The sequence below is a fragment of the Notothenia coriiceps genome, unplaced genomic scaffold (assembly GCF_000735185.1).
Source record: "Notothenia coriiceps isolate Sejong01 unplaced genomic scaffold, NC01 NC01_scaffold00032781, whole genome shotgun sequence".
Taxonomy (NCBI): Eukaryota; Metazoa; Chordata; class Actinopteri; order Perciformes; family Nototheniidae; genus Notothenia; species Notothenia coriiceps.
Window position 1 is genome coordinate 42,067 of NW_011365482.1, and position 17,119 is coordinate 59,185.

The following is a 17,119-nucleotide window of genomic DNA, read 5'->3' on the forward strand; positions in this document are numbered from 1 at the left end:
GCGCTAGCAAGGACTCAACTATGTCCGGCTACGCAGACTGAAGCTTTCTTACTCCTAGACAACGCGCAGTTAGTACAACACTACCAATGGCCTCCCTCCACCACCAGAGACTACCTCAAAAACAAGTTTTTCACCTGTCCACACAAACCAGTAAAAATAAAAAGTTCTGAGCATTTTTCTCACGGTCATAAACAAAAATAAAAACTTATCTTCTTTATATATCCCAGGTAATGGACTCACCGCATCTACCGAGAAGAAGTATTAACACTTCAGCAGAGCTAGTGTCTTACCTCAAGTACAGTCCCTAGACGGAGTACCTTCTCGTTTGTTATTGTGTGTTTGTACCTTGTGTGTAAGAGGTCAGTAAGTAGTCCCTACTGTTCACACCTACATGTGTACACATTTTGTTTCCTGACACCACGGGATGTCACAGTATGAATATCTCTCGTAGTATGTCGCACAATGGTTTGAAGAGGAAGGTCACACACGACGATAGGGACCTTTCCCCTTTACCTTGGAAAAATCATTACATACAATCCCGACGGGCTAATACCGATTTTTTAGTATTAGAGCTAATAAACCCAGTTATTAACTATAGTGCTAATTAACTTTGCTAATAGGTAAGAAACTTTTGTAGTAAATATACTCCTTTTTTAACGCGGCAATACAAAAATTGCAACCTATGACTTTGAAATTCCCCTGGATAGTACCGTTTTAACGGGAAACATAAGAAATAATGTACTAATACCAGGGCAAAAGTCCCTTGAGTGTTCACGTCTTTTGGTTGGAGAGATAAAATGAGGTATGGGTTTGAGAATTTTTCCCCGACGTTGTCTAGACTATGTCTGACTAGGTCTAAACTTGAAAAGACTGCATCCTGCCACGCGATTTGCCTATAACCCAGGTTGAAAGGTGGTTAGTCCTCCCTGTCGTGCCTGAACGGCAAGCTTTCGCGACCTCTGCGAAATATCATGTATAAGTCCCGCGTGTGTCTAACACGACAAGAGTGCTTAGGCTCGTACTTTCCGTCCACATTTAACTCGCTTTACTCCTTACCTTATCTTACGACTAGACAAACCATAAAACTTTTAATTTTGTATATTTATTATGGAATATTATCCATACCGGGGATGTATTAATAAGTTTAATATCGTAATATCCAGGTGAAATTCATAATTAAGTTGACTTTTTGTTAATTTTTTTCAAATTCTTTTTTTTCTTTTACTATCCGGATTATTAAAGTGGGCTTCCTCTTTGTCTTCTGGTGTCAGTCTGTGGGAATTTTCCAAATTGCCTGGTGATATAAGTACAATTCTGACATAATGTCGGTCGGAATCAAGAAGGACTTCTAGAATCTAAGAGGCTAAACGTTTGCAGCCATTCTAGCAGCTCTTAGAGTCAATAGGCCGTTGTTAATTCACAAATAAAACAAGATTGTCATTATCAAGGTGTTTTTCGTGGAGAAGGGTTGTTTTCGTGGAACCACCAATGTCTGTACAAAAATGTATGCATTACATCTTGTGAAAACTCACTCCTAGAGGCTTTAGAGTAGAAATCAGGGATTAACCAAAGCCACTAGAATCCAACAATGTGCTGGAAGGTACCAAAACATCGATAAATAATATCCTGGTAGTGACAGAATATGTTTACTTCTCATGTTTCTACACCATCTTCTAGATTATCTTCCACCCTGAGTTCCTGTCCTCCACCAGTCCTCTGCTGCCGATGGACTACGAGGACTTTGTTCGTGGATGCAACCTTGGAGTATTCCCCTCCTACTATGAACCATGGGGTTACACACCTGGTAACCTATCATTTCAATGTGCACATACATCCACAGATTCCACACACACAGACGTTTCATGTTACTGGAATTCAGAGGCACTGCAGTTACAAATCTCTACATGAGGCAATGAAAGATTAGTCCTTGTGAATTCTGTGGAACCGGTAAGGCATATGAGCCATTGTTAACTGACTTACACGTAAACATCGTGTATAATCTGCAATCCGCTCCTTCAGCCACGAATCGAGGAGCGTTTGAATGGCTTTTTGATTGGGTGTTTTCTAACTTGATACCAATTCACATTACTACAAATATACCGTACCTTTTGTGAGCTGTGCTGTATTTCCCCAGGTGAGTGTACTGTTATGGGCATTCCCAGTGTGACCACCAACCTGTCAGGTTTCGGCTGCTTCATGGAGGAGCATGTGTCAGACCCTGCTGCCTACGGTGTGGACAAATACACACACACACACACACACACACACACACACACACACACACACACACACACACACACACACACACACACACACGTTGTATTATTATTACGGATTAATCTCAAATCTCCAAGAGCTGTTTCATTTTTAGGGACTTTTAGATTGACACTGGTCTATTCTCCCTCTTCTGTCTCTGTCAGGTGTTTACATCGTGGACCGCCGTTTCCGCTCAGCTGAGGAGTCGTGTAACCAGCTGACCCAGTTCATGTTCAGTTTCTGCCAGCAGTCTCTGCGCCAGCGCATCATCCAGAGGAACCGAACAGAGAGGCTGTCTGACCTGCTGGACTGGAGATACCTGGGACGGGTCAGTTTCCCCTGCATCGGCACTAAATAGATGTTTGACAGCAGTCTTTGAATCCGTTTGTCTGCCTAAAGAAAAAAGTAATTTATTTAAACAGCAGATTAGGTTGTTTGAAATTGAGCTTGATTGGAACGAACACCATTATGTTCTTCAACTGGATGTAAATGTGGAGTTATCTTTAGTGTTAGTACAACAAAAAATATGTAAAAAAACAAACAAAGAAAACCAAGATGTTTGGTCAAACGTGTACAGTTGTTTGATGTAGATCTCTGCTGACTTGTGTTTTGCAGTTCTACGTACACGCCCGCCATCTGGCACTAAACAGGGCTTTCCCCGACAAGTTCAAGATGGACCCCATGGCCCCTTTGAAGGTAAGGAAATGTGTTAAAAAAATTATGGAGAATGAGTGACAGAACTAGAGAATGGATACAATCAACGCTCCATCTAAATAATTTGTATAACATGAGATAATATATACTTTATTGATCCCAATTAAGATTATGCTTTTGTTTTGTGACAGCATGTTAAAACAAGACATTGCACATCATTTGAAAAATAAATATGAAGTGGTAGATAAAATTATGTTTAAAAGTAAATCAAATGTCCACAAAGGGATGCAAAATGGGTGTCATCCTCCTATTTGGGAGGGGTGAAAATCTTTTCATGGTTGTAGGTTATTTGGCGTTTCAAACAGCAGCTACCAATTGATATTATTTCACATTACAATATTCATAATTGTTTATTTGGCTCTATTTATTACACTTGATAAGCAATGAGAATCAGTCTCCTGTACTGCCCAACACACACATTGGAAACTTTTTGATTTAATTGACAGCCTAACATTTGGATGAATGACAGGACATCATCGTGGAGTGTGATGACGTACATCGCTGGGCACCGATATTTGATGCAAAATATTAAGTCTTGATAGATATTTGAAGGACAAGACCGAAAGAAATTAAGAAAATGGGAATAGGGGGAAATCAAAGGCAGGACGGTATGAGTTGGGCTTTAATAGGGGAAGAGTGGATAAAGAAGGAAGGGATGTTAGTGCAAATAAAAGACAAGTAAAAGGAGATGAGAAAACGGACAGGTGGCTGGAAAAGGGGAGGAAGAAAGAAAGGAATAGCCGGATTAATGAAAATGAAATTTACTCTCGAAACACATTGCAGCTTTTTACCTACAGACAATATTACGGTAGCAGAGTAATGTGAAGTTATACCTTTGTGTCTACAGACAGAAGGTTTCCGTTACCCTCGGCCCTACTCGGTACCCGCCTCTCCCTCTGCCTCCGTCCACTCCACCCCCCACCATAGCGATGTGGAGGATGACGACGATGATGATTATGAGCCCTATGATGAAGATGAAGAGGCCGAGAGGGATCGACTGAACATCAAGGCTCCCTTTGTGCTGGGGGACGTGCAGGAGGGCAAGTAAAAGCAACTTGGAGAGTCAAGATACTGAGATTGACTATTAGAAGCTGAAGATTATAAACAGGTTTACACTAAGTCACCCATTGTTTGACAGTTTTAAAAATAATAAAGTCAGAAAATGTAGATTAGGGACAAAATATTGAAAGGCCTGAAAGTGTTGTGACATTGGATGCTTGCAATATTGCTATATTGGAACAACTAGACCTGATCAGGTCCATCACATAACCTAGACTACTGTCTTGAAGCTGAGTTTAATTGTGGTGTTCCCCAAGGCTACGGTCTTGGCCCATAAGTGTTTTCAATGTACTTGTTTTATCTCAGTCGAGTTACAAAGAAACAACAAAATGTTGTCTACCTTTGATCAGGAAATTAATACAACAAATAAATACATTTTACAAGTTACAACCCTGAGTGGCTGTGTTGATTTTTTTAGTCCTCTTTTAGCCAAATATAAGTGAAAAAGTAATATTTGAGTATGTATGCTACATTGCTAAGATGCTGGTTAATCAACAAAGTCCAGCAGTGAAGTTGGCTGATTAGATCTGCTGGGTTCATATACTGTATTACCATAACATTTATTGTATCCGTATAGCCGGAGGTATTTATAAATGTAACGTTTGTTTTTTCTACTTTCTTCCCATTATGTCCACCTATTGTTTTCAGAGACGTTGCACAACAATTGTGTTTTTAACATTTTGGGTGTCATAATGGTTTTGAAACATACCTTGAATATTCTATCATGGAAGTTTAAAACACTTTGACAATATCAGACCAATAGTGCTATGGATTCAAACTCCTTTTATTAAAACATCACATTTCAAACATTGTCAGATAATTTATAGATACAAAACAACTGGAATTTTACACAGGACTGAAGAAATGAAATGTATGAAAGACGATCAAAAGTATTCTCTCTTCCACACCGGCAGCTCCTGGAAATACACCTCATTTGGATTCTCCTTAGCTGGGTAATAAAAAGAGAAAATTAACATTAAATTGTGGAATGACAATATACAATATATATGTTTTTTGTGTATTAGACAGAGCAAGAATATAGAATCTTTAATCTAAAACCTTTCAAAGTCCTTGTGGACTTCATTTAGACAATCATGCTGTTCATTGTATCTTTAACCAATAAAACCCTTGAAAGTTTTGGAAGATCCTTGAAATGGATGCATGTGTGAGTGTAACCTGTTAAACTGTATCTAAAAGCTTTTTCAACTGGTAATTTAAGAAGAACAGAATCAATGTTGCCTTTTTCTCCCAAAAAGAAAAAATGATATGCACTACTAACCAACTAAAGCTTCAAGTTATATAAGTAGGATATAGAGTTTTAATCATAAAGGGCTAATTGCTACAGTAGATCAATATTTACATGTATTGACTTTATTAATTCATTCTTCCTCTTCTGTAACCAAACCTTATGCCCTTCATGTGCGACCTGCAGAAATGGATCCAGCTGCTGTGTGTTGGATGAACAGATTTAGCTCTCACCTCCCTCTCTGGTCTGCTGCAGGAAGTTGAGCAGGACGGCGGCGGCCTGGTCCACGCTCAGATTCTCTGTGTTCTGACTGCGGGTCTCTGACGGGGAGAAAAAACACCAAACAAAGATTATCTACCTGCTTAATGGGCCAAAGGGGGATTCCACTTTTAAGACCGTTTTTGGAAGCTCTTGGGGAAACGTTCTTATATTTCCCATAAAATAAAGGAAAAGCATGTTCCAACAAAATCTACAATTTTGCTTAAAAACATTCGTCCTACCTAAGTGTAATGTGTCATAGACATCTCCTTCTTTACGATCCTCTGAGATGAATCTTCGTCCCTCTGGTAATACAAAAATAGATTAAAAGGTATCCAACGCTCGGGAATGTAACGTAGAAACAGGTACGCAACTTATCTAAAGCTAGAGAGCAAGACAATTGTCAAATAAATACACAAGATATTCGATACACAAGATTCAGAAGATGAATAAACATACATGTTTTGCAGTATAACTCATTATATGGAATTGTTTTTTCACAATGATCGCTCTTCTTATTTCATCACAAAGTCAAATAGACTGACTGCCTTGTTTTTCATGTTTAATGGATACATAGAAATACTGGCAATTATTAAATAAAACAGAATTAAACAAAAATCCTTTCAAAATAGAATTCCTTGATTGGTTGAATTAAATTCTCGTATTTCTTTTCTAACATTGAACACTTTGGGTCTCCATACGGACAGAGGATCAGTAGGTGAATACATACGAGTGCCCTTAAGGTACAGCATAGCCTGCGGGCTCCAGTTTCTCCGTTGGAAAGAGCCCTTTAATGAAGAAACACATCTTAAAGCTGAATTCATTTGATGCTTTTGTTTTATACCCAGGGTTCGGAGGGTTACTTAAAAAATGTAATCTGTTAAATGTGAAAGAAAATGCAATCAGCAACCTAATCGGAGTATCAAAATAGAAAAGTAATGTATCCTGATTGCTTTCCGTTACTTTTGGATAACCTCAATATCAAATGCAATGCAAATTAAAAACAAGAGGGAAATAAAATAAAAATGACATGCTTTTACTTAAGTGATTGGAACAATGTAACTTCAAAAAAGGAAAATCTAAATGTAGTAACAGTAATAGTTTACAAATGGTGTTTAAGCTTTATACATTAATTAAAAGCAAACTGTATTTTTGTTTAGTAAATTAGGCGTCCACCTACTGCATAAAAAAAAAATGTATTTAACATATGAAGAATTAAAGTAGCCTAAATATAAACTATAAAGAACATTAATTCAGTACGTCTACCTATAATTGTTGTGGCGAGAAGTTGGGGTAACTGTAATCCATTAAGGATTACAATTTTTCATGTAATCAGTTACTCCCCAAGCCTGTGTATAACCCCAACCCTTCTGTTAGATAACACTATTTTAGTTTTATTGATTTTTAGCTCTCATTTTACCATTATTGAGTGAAATCCTTACTGTCAAAAGTTGTATAAATATCAAATCAAAGTTTATTTATAATGCACATTTAAAAGCGATTTTTGGTCGGGCCAAAGGGCTGTACATGTAATAAATACTACAATCACATAAAAACACATTACTACAATCACAATAAAAGACAATAAATTACAACAGATATATAAAAAACACAGGGAAAAGTCAGGAGTCGTGATATGATGAGGTTTACCTTTGGTGCGCCCCACGACTGTGAGATAAACGACGCCAGCAGTATAAGGGTGAGCAGGCCAACATATGTCAAAGTGATGGTCCTCAAACCCTGTGGAAGATAAAGAAAAATGGTGTTAATTCATTATTTGTAACCAAGCAAAATCTCTCAGATACTAATGTTAAAAAACACTTCCCAGCTGTCGAATGATGCATAAAATCCCGGAATTTCATGGGCTTCTCAGTATTGCCAGTATTAATAAATCAATTAAAGTTTTCAAATTCCGTAATGCAACTACACTCCATTGCACATCATTTTACCACCAAATTAAAACAAAGCCTTTCATGCATTGTACTTGCCTTCATGGTGTCAGAGGTGTTTGCAGCCTTGTGTCCAGCAGAGAGGAGGAGGCAGTCAAAGGTTCAGGATACTTGCTGGCTGGGACCCCTCTCCCAGTATTTATACCCTCCCTGCTCCACGCTCCTTCACGATGCCTGCAACCATAGGTCAGGCCAATTTGTTGAAACGGGGGCGGTGAGGAGAGTGAATGAATGCAGCCATCCATCGATTCAGCTCCTTCCATTGAGAGCCTTGTAAATACCTCTGCATTAAAACACCTGTCAGAAACACGTCAGCTCCCCCGTGTCAAAATTACACACGTTGGAGCTGCATGCTGTTATTGACAAATGTGAAATAGTCCTGGGTGATGAAGGCACAGTCAATATAAGAATGAATAATCACTAATATGTCCCCCCTCTGTGTTTGTATTGATATGTTTGCACCTTGCTCACTGGAGCACAAAGAGGAGAGCATTGGATTTATGAATCAAAAGGCCACACTTACCATTACCAATGCAATTATCCGAGGCTGTGAGCGAGACAGGGAAGTGAATGTTCCTGTCAATGATGTCAAACGGTCAACAATATACGATTAAGTTCCAGGGAAGCCCCATGGTACTGAGAAGAAAGAGGGTTATATGTTATTAGAAACACTGAGGTATTGAGTCCAAATCCCCCCACCGCTGCTCCCCGAGAGAAAAATGCACTTAACATGTTGGCTATATTGCTGATTAGATTCCTTTGAAGATATTTAAATACCGAGGTGGGTAACTAGGTTTCTTTATCTCCATTTTTGAAACAGATTTTTGATTGTTGAATTGGTGTAAAATATTTGCAGATTATGTAGGCTACATAATCCAGATTCAGTTAAACAAAAGCTTAAAGTATTAACGCTTTACAAAGGATTTTAAAGAGAGCTATCAAAATATAGTTTATAACGCCTTTTGTTATCTGTAGATGTATTTGTTTTGTCCATAATCAATTAAACGTTTATATAAGACAACATTTTTAATGTGAACATGAAAAAGATCAATCTAAGAGGATGTCAAACATCGTTTAGGTGTCACAAATAATAATAACGTAAGCGCCAAGCATTACCGCGGCAACACGCGCATCAACATTTCATGATCCAGCTGCAATCAGTAAACATGGAAACCTGCAGGAGACACAGAAAAACGATAGTTACGTCTGTAACTACGGTTCTATGAGTCCCGGATGACCGCAATAATTCTGAGTGACAGGAAACTCTGGCGGTCATCCGGGACTCATAGAACCGTAGTTACAGACGTAACTATTTTTCCATTTCGTCCCTACTGACCGCCAGAGGCTGTGCTTTAGCACTGGATGGCTTATACCAACCATGTCATGAAGAAACCAAATACTCACCTAGCTGGAAGCAGCGGAGCTTGGCAACAGGACCACGCCCAAAGGATGGGGGGTGGTGACATTGACCCGGTAGAACCTGGAGAATGTGCCCGAAGACGCCGCGGCGCAGATGGTCTCCAGGTGCACTCCTCTCAGGGCGGCCCAAGACGTTGAGACGCTCCTTGTAGAGTGGCATCGCACCCCTGATGGCAGGGGGCGGCCACTGGCCCCATAGGCATGTGCGATTGTATCAACAACCCAGTGGGACAGCCGCTGCTTAGAGAGGGCACAACCCTTCCTAGTGCCGCCATGGCAAACAAAGAGCTGCTCTGAGAGCCGTATATAGGCCGTAGCATCGACATGCGCTCTTAGGGCACACACAGGGCACAGCAACTCGGGCGTGCGGCTCTCCTGTGGGACGTTAAAGCGTGCCAGCTGTATGGGCCGATTGGAGTGGGCAAGTGGAAGCACCTTAGGCAGGAACGCCACATTCGGCCAGAGGGCAACACCCGAGCCATCGGAGTTCCACCTCAGGCATGTATCGCTCACGGAGAGGGCATGCAACTCCCCAACTCGCTTCCCTGAGGGAGAAAGAGCTTCCATTTGCACCGTACTGTGCTCGGAGGGATGGTGCTCTGGCATTCAGGATAGTTTCCCTGACAGATGCCGTAAAAACGCTCAACAGTGGGTTGGGCCCCGCAGATGCCAAGCCCAGAGCTGAAGGCGGTGAGGGATGCCAGATCTGACCCCTGAGCTGTGACAGAAGGTCCTTCCTGTCGGGGAGGCGCCATGGTGGAACGCAGCAGAGACTGCGCAGCAGCGGGAACCAAACTCTCCCCGGCCAACGGGGGGCGACCAGAAGGAGCCTGTGCCCGTGAGTAAGGACCCTCTGAAGCATCTGTAACAACAGCGGCAGCGGCGGGAAGCGTACAGGAGACTGTCTGGCCAGTTACGTGAGTCCAGGAGCGTCCTGCCCCCATGTGGGTGCTTGGACACCTCTGATCCAGGAGAACCCCAGTAGGGGGCAGTGCTCGATCTTCCGAGTCAAAGCTCTGTAGTATCGGACCTATGCCTAAAAAGGCTCCAGATTGTCTTCCTAACCTACTTCCTGGTGAAGCCGCTTCACTTCCCTGCTGGTGGAAGGGTTTGTGCTTCTGAGAGAGAGGTATAAATCTGCCACCTGATTTCGGTTCTCCTGGTAGAACACTGCTCGCAGGCTGGCCAAGCGGAGGAGACGTCCAAGACAAGAGGCTCTGTGAAACCGAGCAGCTGTGCGGACCTGGTGCCCAACCCTATGGTCGAGTCTCAGACGACATCTGTGTGTACAGAACAACGAGCACGTGCCTGTTCGTCATTGGGGTAAAAATGCCTGGCAGCAGCACAGTGCTAACTCTTCACGTTGAGGATCACCTCCTGGGAGGCGACCACAGACGGAACCAGTCTGCCTGCCACACCGCATCGCTACACCTGCAGCGTTTGAGATGGTCTATGGAGTCACAATAAAGATGCCTGAGCTGACAATAGCAAGCAGACAGGCGCGAAGCTGCTACCCTGAAATTGGTCTCCAGTGCCTGTGACCTTGCTAAATCAGGTATGCACCTATCCTCCTCGTGATTGCCCACCGCGCACACACACCGTCTATCGAACTAGTCAGTACCGTATCTGAACACCTGAACTCATACATGGCTGCCGCCATGTGCGCACCCAGGAACCTCAGGCAGAATCGATACATCTAGACCAGGGATCTGAGCGGTGTCTACAGTCAATCATTACACCGGCGGGATGGGATGGCGCCCATGGGCACGCCATCAGACACACTATAGGCCCCTCTAGACCTTACACAGCGGTGAGCGGAGAGTGACCAAGGATACATAGAGATCAGCTGAGCATCACACCTTCACATGTGCCATAAGATTCTAGCGTTGGGATGTACGTTGTCCAATGCGAGCTGTAATGCACTGTTTCGAAGCACAAGACCCAGAGATCCGACAAAGGGCCGGCCAAAGCTCAGCTGACCAGGCTACATTGCGCAGCTACTACGAGTCAATACAGGCAGGACTTGTCCATTTCTGTTACACATAGACTGCCAGAGGAACTCGAAAGTGTATGGGACAAAACAGTGCAGCATTGTCAATACCCCAGACAAAAGGAAGTAGAGCGAGGGTGGTCAGAATAGAAGGACACACTCAACAGAGATGGTCGTTGTCATCCAAATCTAGGACCCAACTCCAAGGTTTAAAGATTGGTTGCTCACGCGCTAGGGAACAAGAGGGCGACACAGCTGTAACAGTCTCTTCTCCACGGTGTATCTGTACTTGTCATGAAGCTCAAAACACCCTTTGCGCGTAGTGCTTCACTTTTTTTAGCTGACCCATTCTGTCTGCACAATAAAGGAAGCGCCGCCCCGTTAGTAAAATCTCCAAATACCATTGGCGCTCTACACTTGGGAACGTAGGGGAAGAGAGACCATACGCTACAGAAAACAGCAGTTCGTCTGACCCAAAGCTACACACTCAGGCAGGATCGCCTCCTTCTACAATCCCTGTGCATGGGCTAGAGGTTGCGAATGAGCTGCTCGCCTAGACCGCTGACCATTCTCTCTTATAAGAAAGAGGGAGAGACCGCGAAGAGACAGTAATGGATGCAATTACAGCATAACAGACGTGATCCTTGACAAGAGAAACTACAGAGATACTTTCTAGTAGTATAGTCGGTTATGAACAGTCTCATATCATGGTCACGTGAGGAAAGAAGGGAGAGACAACTCCTTAAACTAACGGCTCAGTCATTCGGCTATGGATGAAAGCTGCTAAACGAGGTTTGACCACACGACTCTTGCGAGACCTATCGAGGGGTGTCTGTCGGGTTGGGTCCGATAGTCCATTTAAAGATATTAAGGTCGATGGGCACCTCTACTCAGGAATCTGTTATGTTGATTGTCATCCATACAACTGAGGTCCAGTCGCTTAGTGATCGGAATATCTCGCTCGACTTCTTGCTCACGCAGAAACGATTATCCTAGTCCGAGAAGATTAACCCCCAGCAGGCTAAACTCTGAATGAGCCGGGGTCCTAGTGGCTCAATGGCGCGCCTGAGACAACAAGAGGACGGACAGTCTCTGTGGCTACTGTGATGACAATAAGGCCGTCTATCGTCTTGTCTCCGTCCGACCGGCAGCATGGCTCTGGCGAGCGCGCCCGAAGGTTAGGGGCCCGCCGTCCGGAACCTCCCCGCGCTCATCCCTGGGTTAGGGTGGACAAGCCACCCCACAGAGGAGTGGCCGGTAGAGTAGCGAGCGGCTCCAGATAGCGTGAGCGTGCCATCGGAAAAGGCCGAACGAACGACTGTGTCTCCCAGCCGCGGACCTCGCATGACCCCTTTACTTTCCGGCCCTTGGTGGTCTACGTGAGGAGATCCATGTATCGCATCTGACGAACGCTCTTCCCATGACTTCGTGCCGGCTCCTCTGGCTTATCTAGGACAAGCACCGGTGCGCGCATGAGTGCCTCAACGAGGCTCAGGGAGTTTTTAGCCTCCCTCCAACGGTGCTGGGAGAGTCCGTAGCGTCTCTACATAATAAGTCCCCGGGGAGCAGTCGTCGGCTGCTTTTCCCAGCAGCAGGCCGTCAGGCTACCCGGCGGTGCCTGGTCTAGAAATTACCTGACCCTCGTAGGATGTGCAATTTGTAATATCCAACCCTAACCCAGGGATATACAGCCAACATGTGCAAGCTATCAAGAGCCGCCGTTGCCGTCAACGCCGTTCCTGCGCCGTTATCTCGAAGATGTACGAGGTATCGACACGAGACCGCGCAAGGCCTACGCGTCAGTGGCCCAAGAGCTCATCTGTGCGATCCTCAACGCGTTATAGCCTAACTGGCCTTAGCGAGACAGCATCATAGACCCTTCTTTGCTCTATGATCCAGCAGAGGAGCGCGATATATCGATCTCGGCTGTACTTTTCCTTTGGTATTGAGTGCCAAGATAGTTCTCTGGACCGCGGATTTGTATCAGGTGGGCAGATATCATAGCGAAACCTCCAGAGGTACACACGCAGAGTTCCTGAGGGGGTCCCTCTGTTCTATTATGACTGCGATCAGCAGACCCCTCGTGTTGTCAACACGAGGGAGCGGAGTAGGTTCACACACGTACATATTGGGGCACGCTCATAATCTTACACGTTGCTGATTCGCGACTCCATTCCACGCACGAACACTGTTACCTGAGGTTATATGCCTTATCTATGAGACCCAGTCATTATGAGTATCTCGGGTACTTCCCCTCATATCGCTAACTCTATCCCCTTCGTGCGTCCCCAAGGGTGGCTTCTCACTACCGAGCGGTCGGAGGCCGGCAGCTCTGTATCGCCAAACCCTGCAGGCCACAGGGCTAACTCCGAGGTTCGCCGCTTCAGTCTCAATCGCGCTGCGTGGCTGCTAGGCGGGGTCGAGGCCCGTGTGCCATCGGCTCAGATGTATACTATTCCGTCGCCTTCATTTAAGAGACAGTATGTGCTCCAGGTTCTGGTATCTCAGCACATTATAACACCGCTAGAGAGGAAGAGCTGACCATCTGGTCACTATCCACATCGGTGTCACCTTATCTCTGGGTAGAGTCTCTACAGATAGTGTGTCTCAGCGCGAGAGCAGTCCTACACTGACACGCACAAAAGTTACAGGCGGTGTAGGACGAAATCAATGTCATCTGCGAAATCCTCTCCATATCAATCGACTAACAGCATACTCATAACTGGCTCATTATATGACACAACAATGTACACGCATAGACATCAAGCACAAGTTATGTGTGGACCGTTAGAGAGCCCTTAGCTGTCCTCGCCCTTTTGGCATGATGAGTGAGGAATCATGGAATCGCTATCTACTATGAGCACACGGCACACAGCGCACAAGAGCCACATCACAGCAGAGAAAGAGTCAGCGTTGTCCCAGCACCAGTACTGTGACATCACTCAGTTGGCGACTTTGCTGCGAGGTGAGCATGGGCCTATCTTCTGCTGATTGCGGGCTGTTGCTAGTCACATCCCAGTTTCCCGCGTGAGACTAAGCACTAGTTACTCGAGCGAGGTACAGAAGTCAACATGGCAAGGTACACTTCATGAGTGTGTGGAGTGACAGTTCCATGGTGTCTAGGCTGAGCGACTCTGCGTTCATGCGGTCCAGTGTGTCGGGCCCAGGAAGAGACGATATCACAGTTTCTATAGCGATTATTAGAGCTTTTCCGCTGCCATGGTGGGAGGGTCTATATGCAGCTCTGCTCATGTGTCTATCTTGTAAAGCGGAGCCGCATACTTCACAGGACCAGCGCCAGTGTGCCCTTTTCCCTTCGTTGACAAAGGCCGTCCCTCAGGCAGGTCTTCCCGATGTATCATATTCTCTAACGCAGGGGCAGTCTCCTCACAGTTACATCCGTGCTGTTCACAGAGCCTCTTGTCTTGGACGTCTCCGCTTGGCCAGCCTGCGAGCAGTGTTTCTACAGGAGACCGAAATCAGGTGCAGATTTCCTCTCTCGGCACAACCTCCACCAGGGGAGTGGAGGCTTCACCCAGAAGTGGTGGAGAACAATCGTAGAGCCTTGTTCGGCAGGGCCGAGGTGGACCTTTGCCGTCGGAATGAGGTCGAGGCACGGCCCATGGTCTCCTGTAACCAGAGGTGTCCAGCACATGGGGTAGGACGGCTCCTGTGACACGACTGGCCAGACAGTCTCCTGTCCCTTCCCGCCGCTGGCCGCTGTTGTTACAGGTAGTGCGACATACAGAAGACCGTCCTTAGGACAGAGGAACAGCTCCTTGTACTTTGGTCGCCTCGCCGTTGCGCGCGGAGAGTAGACGAGTCTTTTCTGCATGCTTCACAGAAGAGCGCTTGGTTACTCTACGCTTACGTAGCTCCACCATTCAGGGCCTCCCCAACGCAGCGCGAACAGACTTATACTGCATAGTCACCAAGCCTTCTGGGGTTGCACATCATGCTACCTCACGCCGCACTTATTCTAGTCTTAGCAGTCTTCAGCATCTGCGGGGAAAGCAGACGCCTTACACCGCCAACTGGGTCGGAGCGTGGTATTTTTTATCGGACATTCGGCGACAGGTGGAGAGAACCAAACGATGTAAGACCAGAGAACCGAGACTCCACACACAGAGTATACGCAACGTCGCAAATTGCGCACAGTCTTCTGTCCCTCTCAGGGAATCGAAGATAGTAGAGGCGAGCGATGTTGTGCGACTGCCCGTCGTCCGGTGAGCGATTCTACAAATAGACATCAGGTTCGACGTACATCCGATGGCTGGGTGCTTGCCTCTTGAGTCTGAGAAGTGGAGCGTTCCTATGCTAAGGGTTTACATACCATTAATGCCAGCGCGATCCGTCATACAGTTTAACCGCATGTACAGCACTGGAGTGCTACTACAGTATCTTATAACATTATCCCCATCCAGGCATAGTGCCTGCAGCGTCCAGACAAAGCGTATGAGTCCGCTCAGTGTGGGTGTCTAAACGATGTCGCGACAGCATTGTGTTTCTGAAGATGTTCACACGTGCTATAATAAACGGACGTCGTCGAGAGCAGCTCTTTTATACGATTTATGCACCATAGGACGCGTCACGACAGCACATCACGTGTATATGAGCACCCTCACTGACCAAGCGGGGCTGTGGTCCCACCTCGAGACCTTCGTCGTTGATGACAATCGCGACTATTACACCTAGTCGGGCGCGAGCGCGACACCAGTGGGCCGCCCCTGCCATCATTCTACGAAGAGCAAGCTAGGCCATTTCTAACGCTTCAAGAGCGCCCTCAACGTCAATTGGGTCGCGCGAGAGAGGCGCGTGAGACCATCTGTAGCAAAGCTCATGCGGCGTTCTTCTTGTGTCACGCCGAACTGCATTGGATGGGTGCACCATCAGGGCACTACCGGGTGTCCAGACTGTTCATCGCGCGCCCACAGTCTACTCTATCGAAGAGCGGGACAGCGATATGGTTCACATGTGTCCAATGTGCAGGCCGCGGATCGTCGCTGGCTCTCAGAGCTCATGCATTCTCCTGTGTGTTATTCGGTCTATCATCGCGCACAGCGGAGGTTGGCAGATAGTCAGACTAGACCAATCAAACATCCAGTGGACCTCAGACAAGACCGCCTGTCCGTGCGGTGACAGTAGGACGCCAAGTGACACAACATAGCAGTCACTTTCCCTCATATCCAACCGCTGATTAAACTACGTGTTATCGGATTAGAGTGCACCACGCGGACGGGCCTATGCATGTTTATCGCGCCTGCAGCAAACTATAGTAATATTGCGGTCAGTCCGGGGGGATACAAACAGATAAGAGACCACGAGTAGGTCATACGAACGGTAGACGAGATGGTTTTCTGGGCAGAGACTCACCTGCAGGGGACCAAGCTGTTGTAGCGTGATTGCAGCTGGTTCATTCGAGATCTTCGTATTGGCGCTTTGGGTGAGTAGCCGTGTCAGTTAAGTCCTTGGCGCAGCTGTTTATTTTAATCAATTTGTGACACCGTATAAACATGTGTCTATCATTGCTCACATTTGATATTTGATGCTTTCCGGTCATGTTCACATTAGAGGGCGTGTGCGTAATTCATAGATCGGATTTAGGTTGATTTATGGGTGTCGCATAAACAGACTATGTCTTCGTCACAAAATTAGGACAACAGAAGGTTCTAAACTATATTTTATGACAACGACTACGCTAGCCTTTCATAAAGATTCTTTGAGCTCATAGGCGTATGTATACTGATCTGTGACCGGTCTTATCGTGAGTTCCCTATCTAACACGTGGCGACATACTGGCGTTTAGCGTATGAGCTCTGCCGCCGTGGGTTTGCTGAAGCTCGACCAACACCAATCACATTAATCTCCCGCCCACGGACACAAAAGTTGATTGGGCTAGCGAGGGATTTGATTGGCTGACGCTTCCGTTGAACTTTTCTCAACTTTCGAACGAGGCAAGCGGAGGCAAAGCGACGCAACGGAACCACCAATGGCAGTTCGCAACAGGCGTGACGTCACCCCCCCCATTCAAAAGTTAACGTGGGAAGTTGCCTTCAATGCACGCTGCCGGGTGTAGGAAGAAGGACAATAGCGACTAATGCAATAAGCAGAGAATCACTCTACACGCCCTTTTATTTTGAGCAATGTGGCCGGCGCATTACAGATTTTCCACATTTTAATGGGCCATGCATCCGACTAAAGGGCCTGAGCCATCTTTAACATTTGGAG

The 17,119-nt window shown here is 45.6% G+C and overlaps 2 protein-coding genes across 4 annotated transcripts in view; one reads left to right on the top strand and one right to left on the bottom strand.

The window, feature by feature from the left end:
• gys2 (glycogen synthase 2) overlaps positions 1-4,332 on the top strand; it is a 14,086-nt gene extending 9,754 nt beyond the window's left edge. Inside the window, exons 10-14 of the mRNA XM_010789316.1 lie at positions 1,678-1,804; positions 2,135-2,230; positions 2,421-2,584; positions 2,872-2,952; positions 3,818-4,332. Coding sequence (XP_010787618.1) covers positions 1,678-1,804; positions 2,135-2,230; positions 2,421-2,584; positions 2,872-2,952; positions 3,818-4,018 — 669 coding nt within the window. The 3' untranslated portion in view covers positions 4,019-4,332. The remainder of the gene's footprint in view (positions 1-1,677; positions 1,805-2,134; positions 2,231-2,420; positions 2,585-2,871; positions 2,953-3,817) is intronic.
• Positions 4,333-4,792: 460 nt separating this feature from the next.
• Positions 4,793-8,659, bottom strand: spx (spexin hormone). 3 transcript variants are annotated; one of them, XM_010789300.1, is made up of 8 exons: positions 8,599-8,659; positions 8,006-8,118; positions 7,522-7,765; positions 7,184-7,273; positions 6,264-6,321; positions 5,776-5,838; positions 5,509-5,595; positions 4,793-4,978 (listed from the first exon to the last, which is right to left on the bottom strand). In XM_010789300.1, the coding sequence occupies exons 3-8, from the start codon at positions 7,525-7,527 to the stop codon at positions 4,914-4,916; spliced, it is 369 nt and encodes a 122-aa protein (XP_010787602.1). In that variant the 5' UTR covers positions 7,528-7,765; positions 8,006-8,118; positions 8,599-8,659; the 3' UTR covers positions 4,793-4,913. The 3 variants fall into 3 exon arrangements, with proteins under 3 accessions (XP_010787602.1, XP_010787601.1, XP_010787600.1); XM_010789299.1 differs by having other exon boundaries at positions 7,522-7,779; XM_010789298.1 differs by having other exon boundaries at positions 7,522-7,828.
• Between the last annotated feature and the right edge of the window lie 8,460 nt (positions 8,660-17,119).

Coding starts and splice junctions, on each gene's coding strand:
- spx (XM_010789300.1), bottom strand. Junction 6,322..7,183: donor AGTCGTGGGGCGCACCAAAG/GTAAACCTCATC, acceptor TCTTCATTAAAG/GGCTCTTTCCAACGGAGAAA. Junction 4,979..5,508: donor GCAGCAGACCAGAGAGGGAG/GTGAGAGCTAAA, acceptor TTTATTACCCAG/CTAAGGAGAATCCAAATGAG.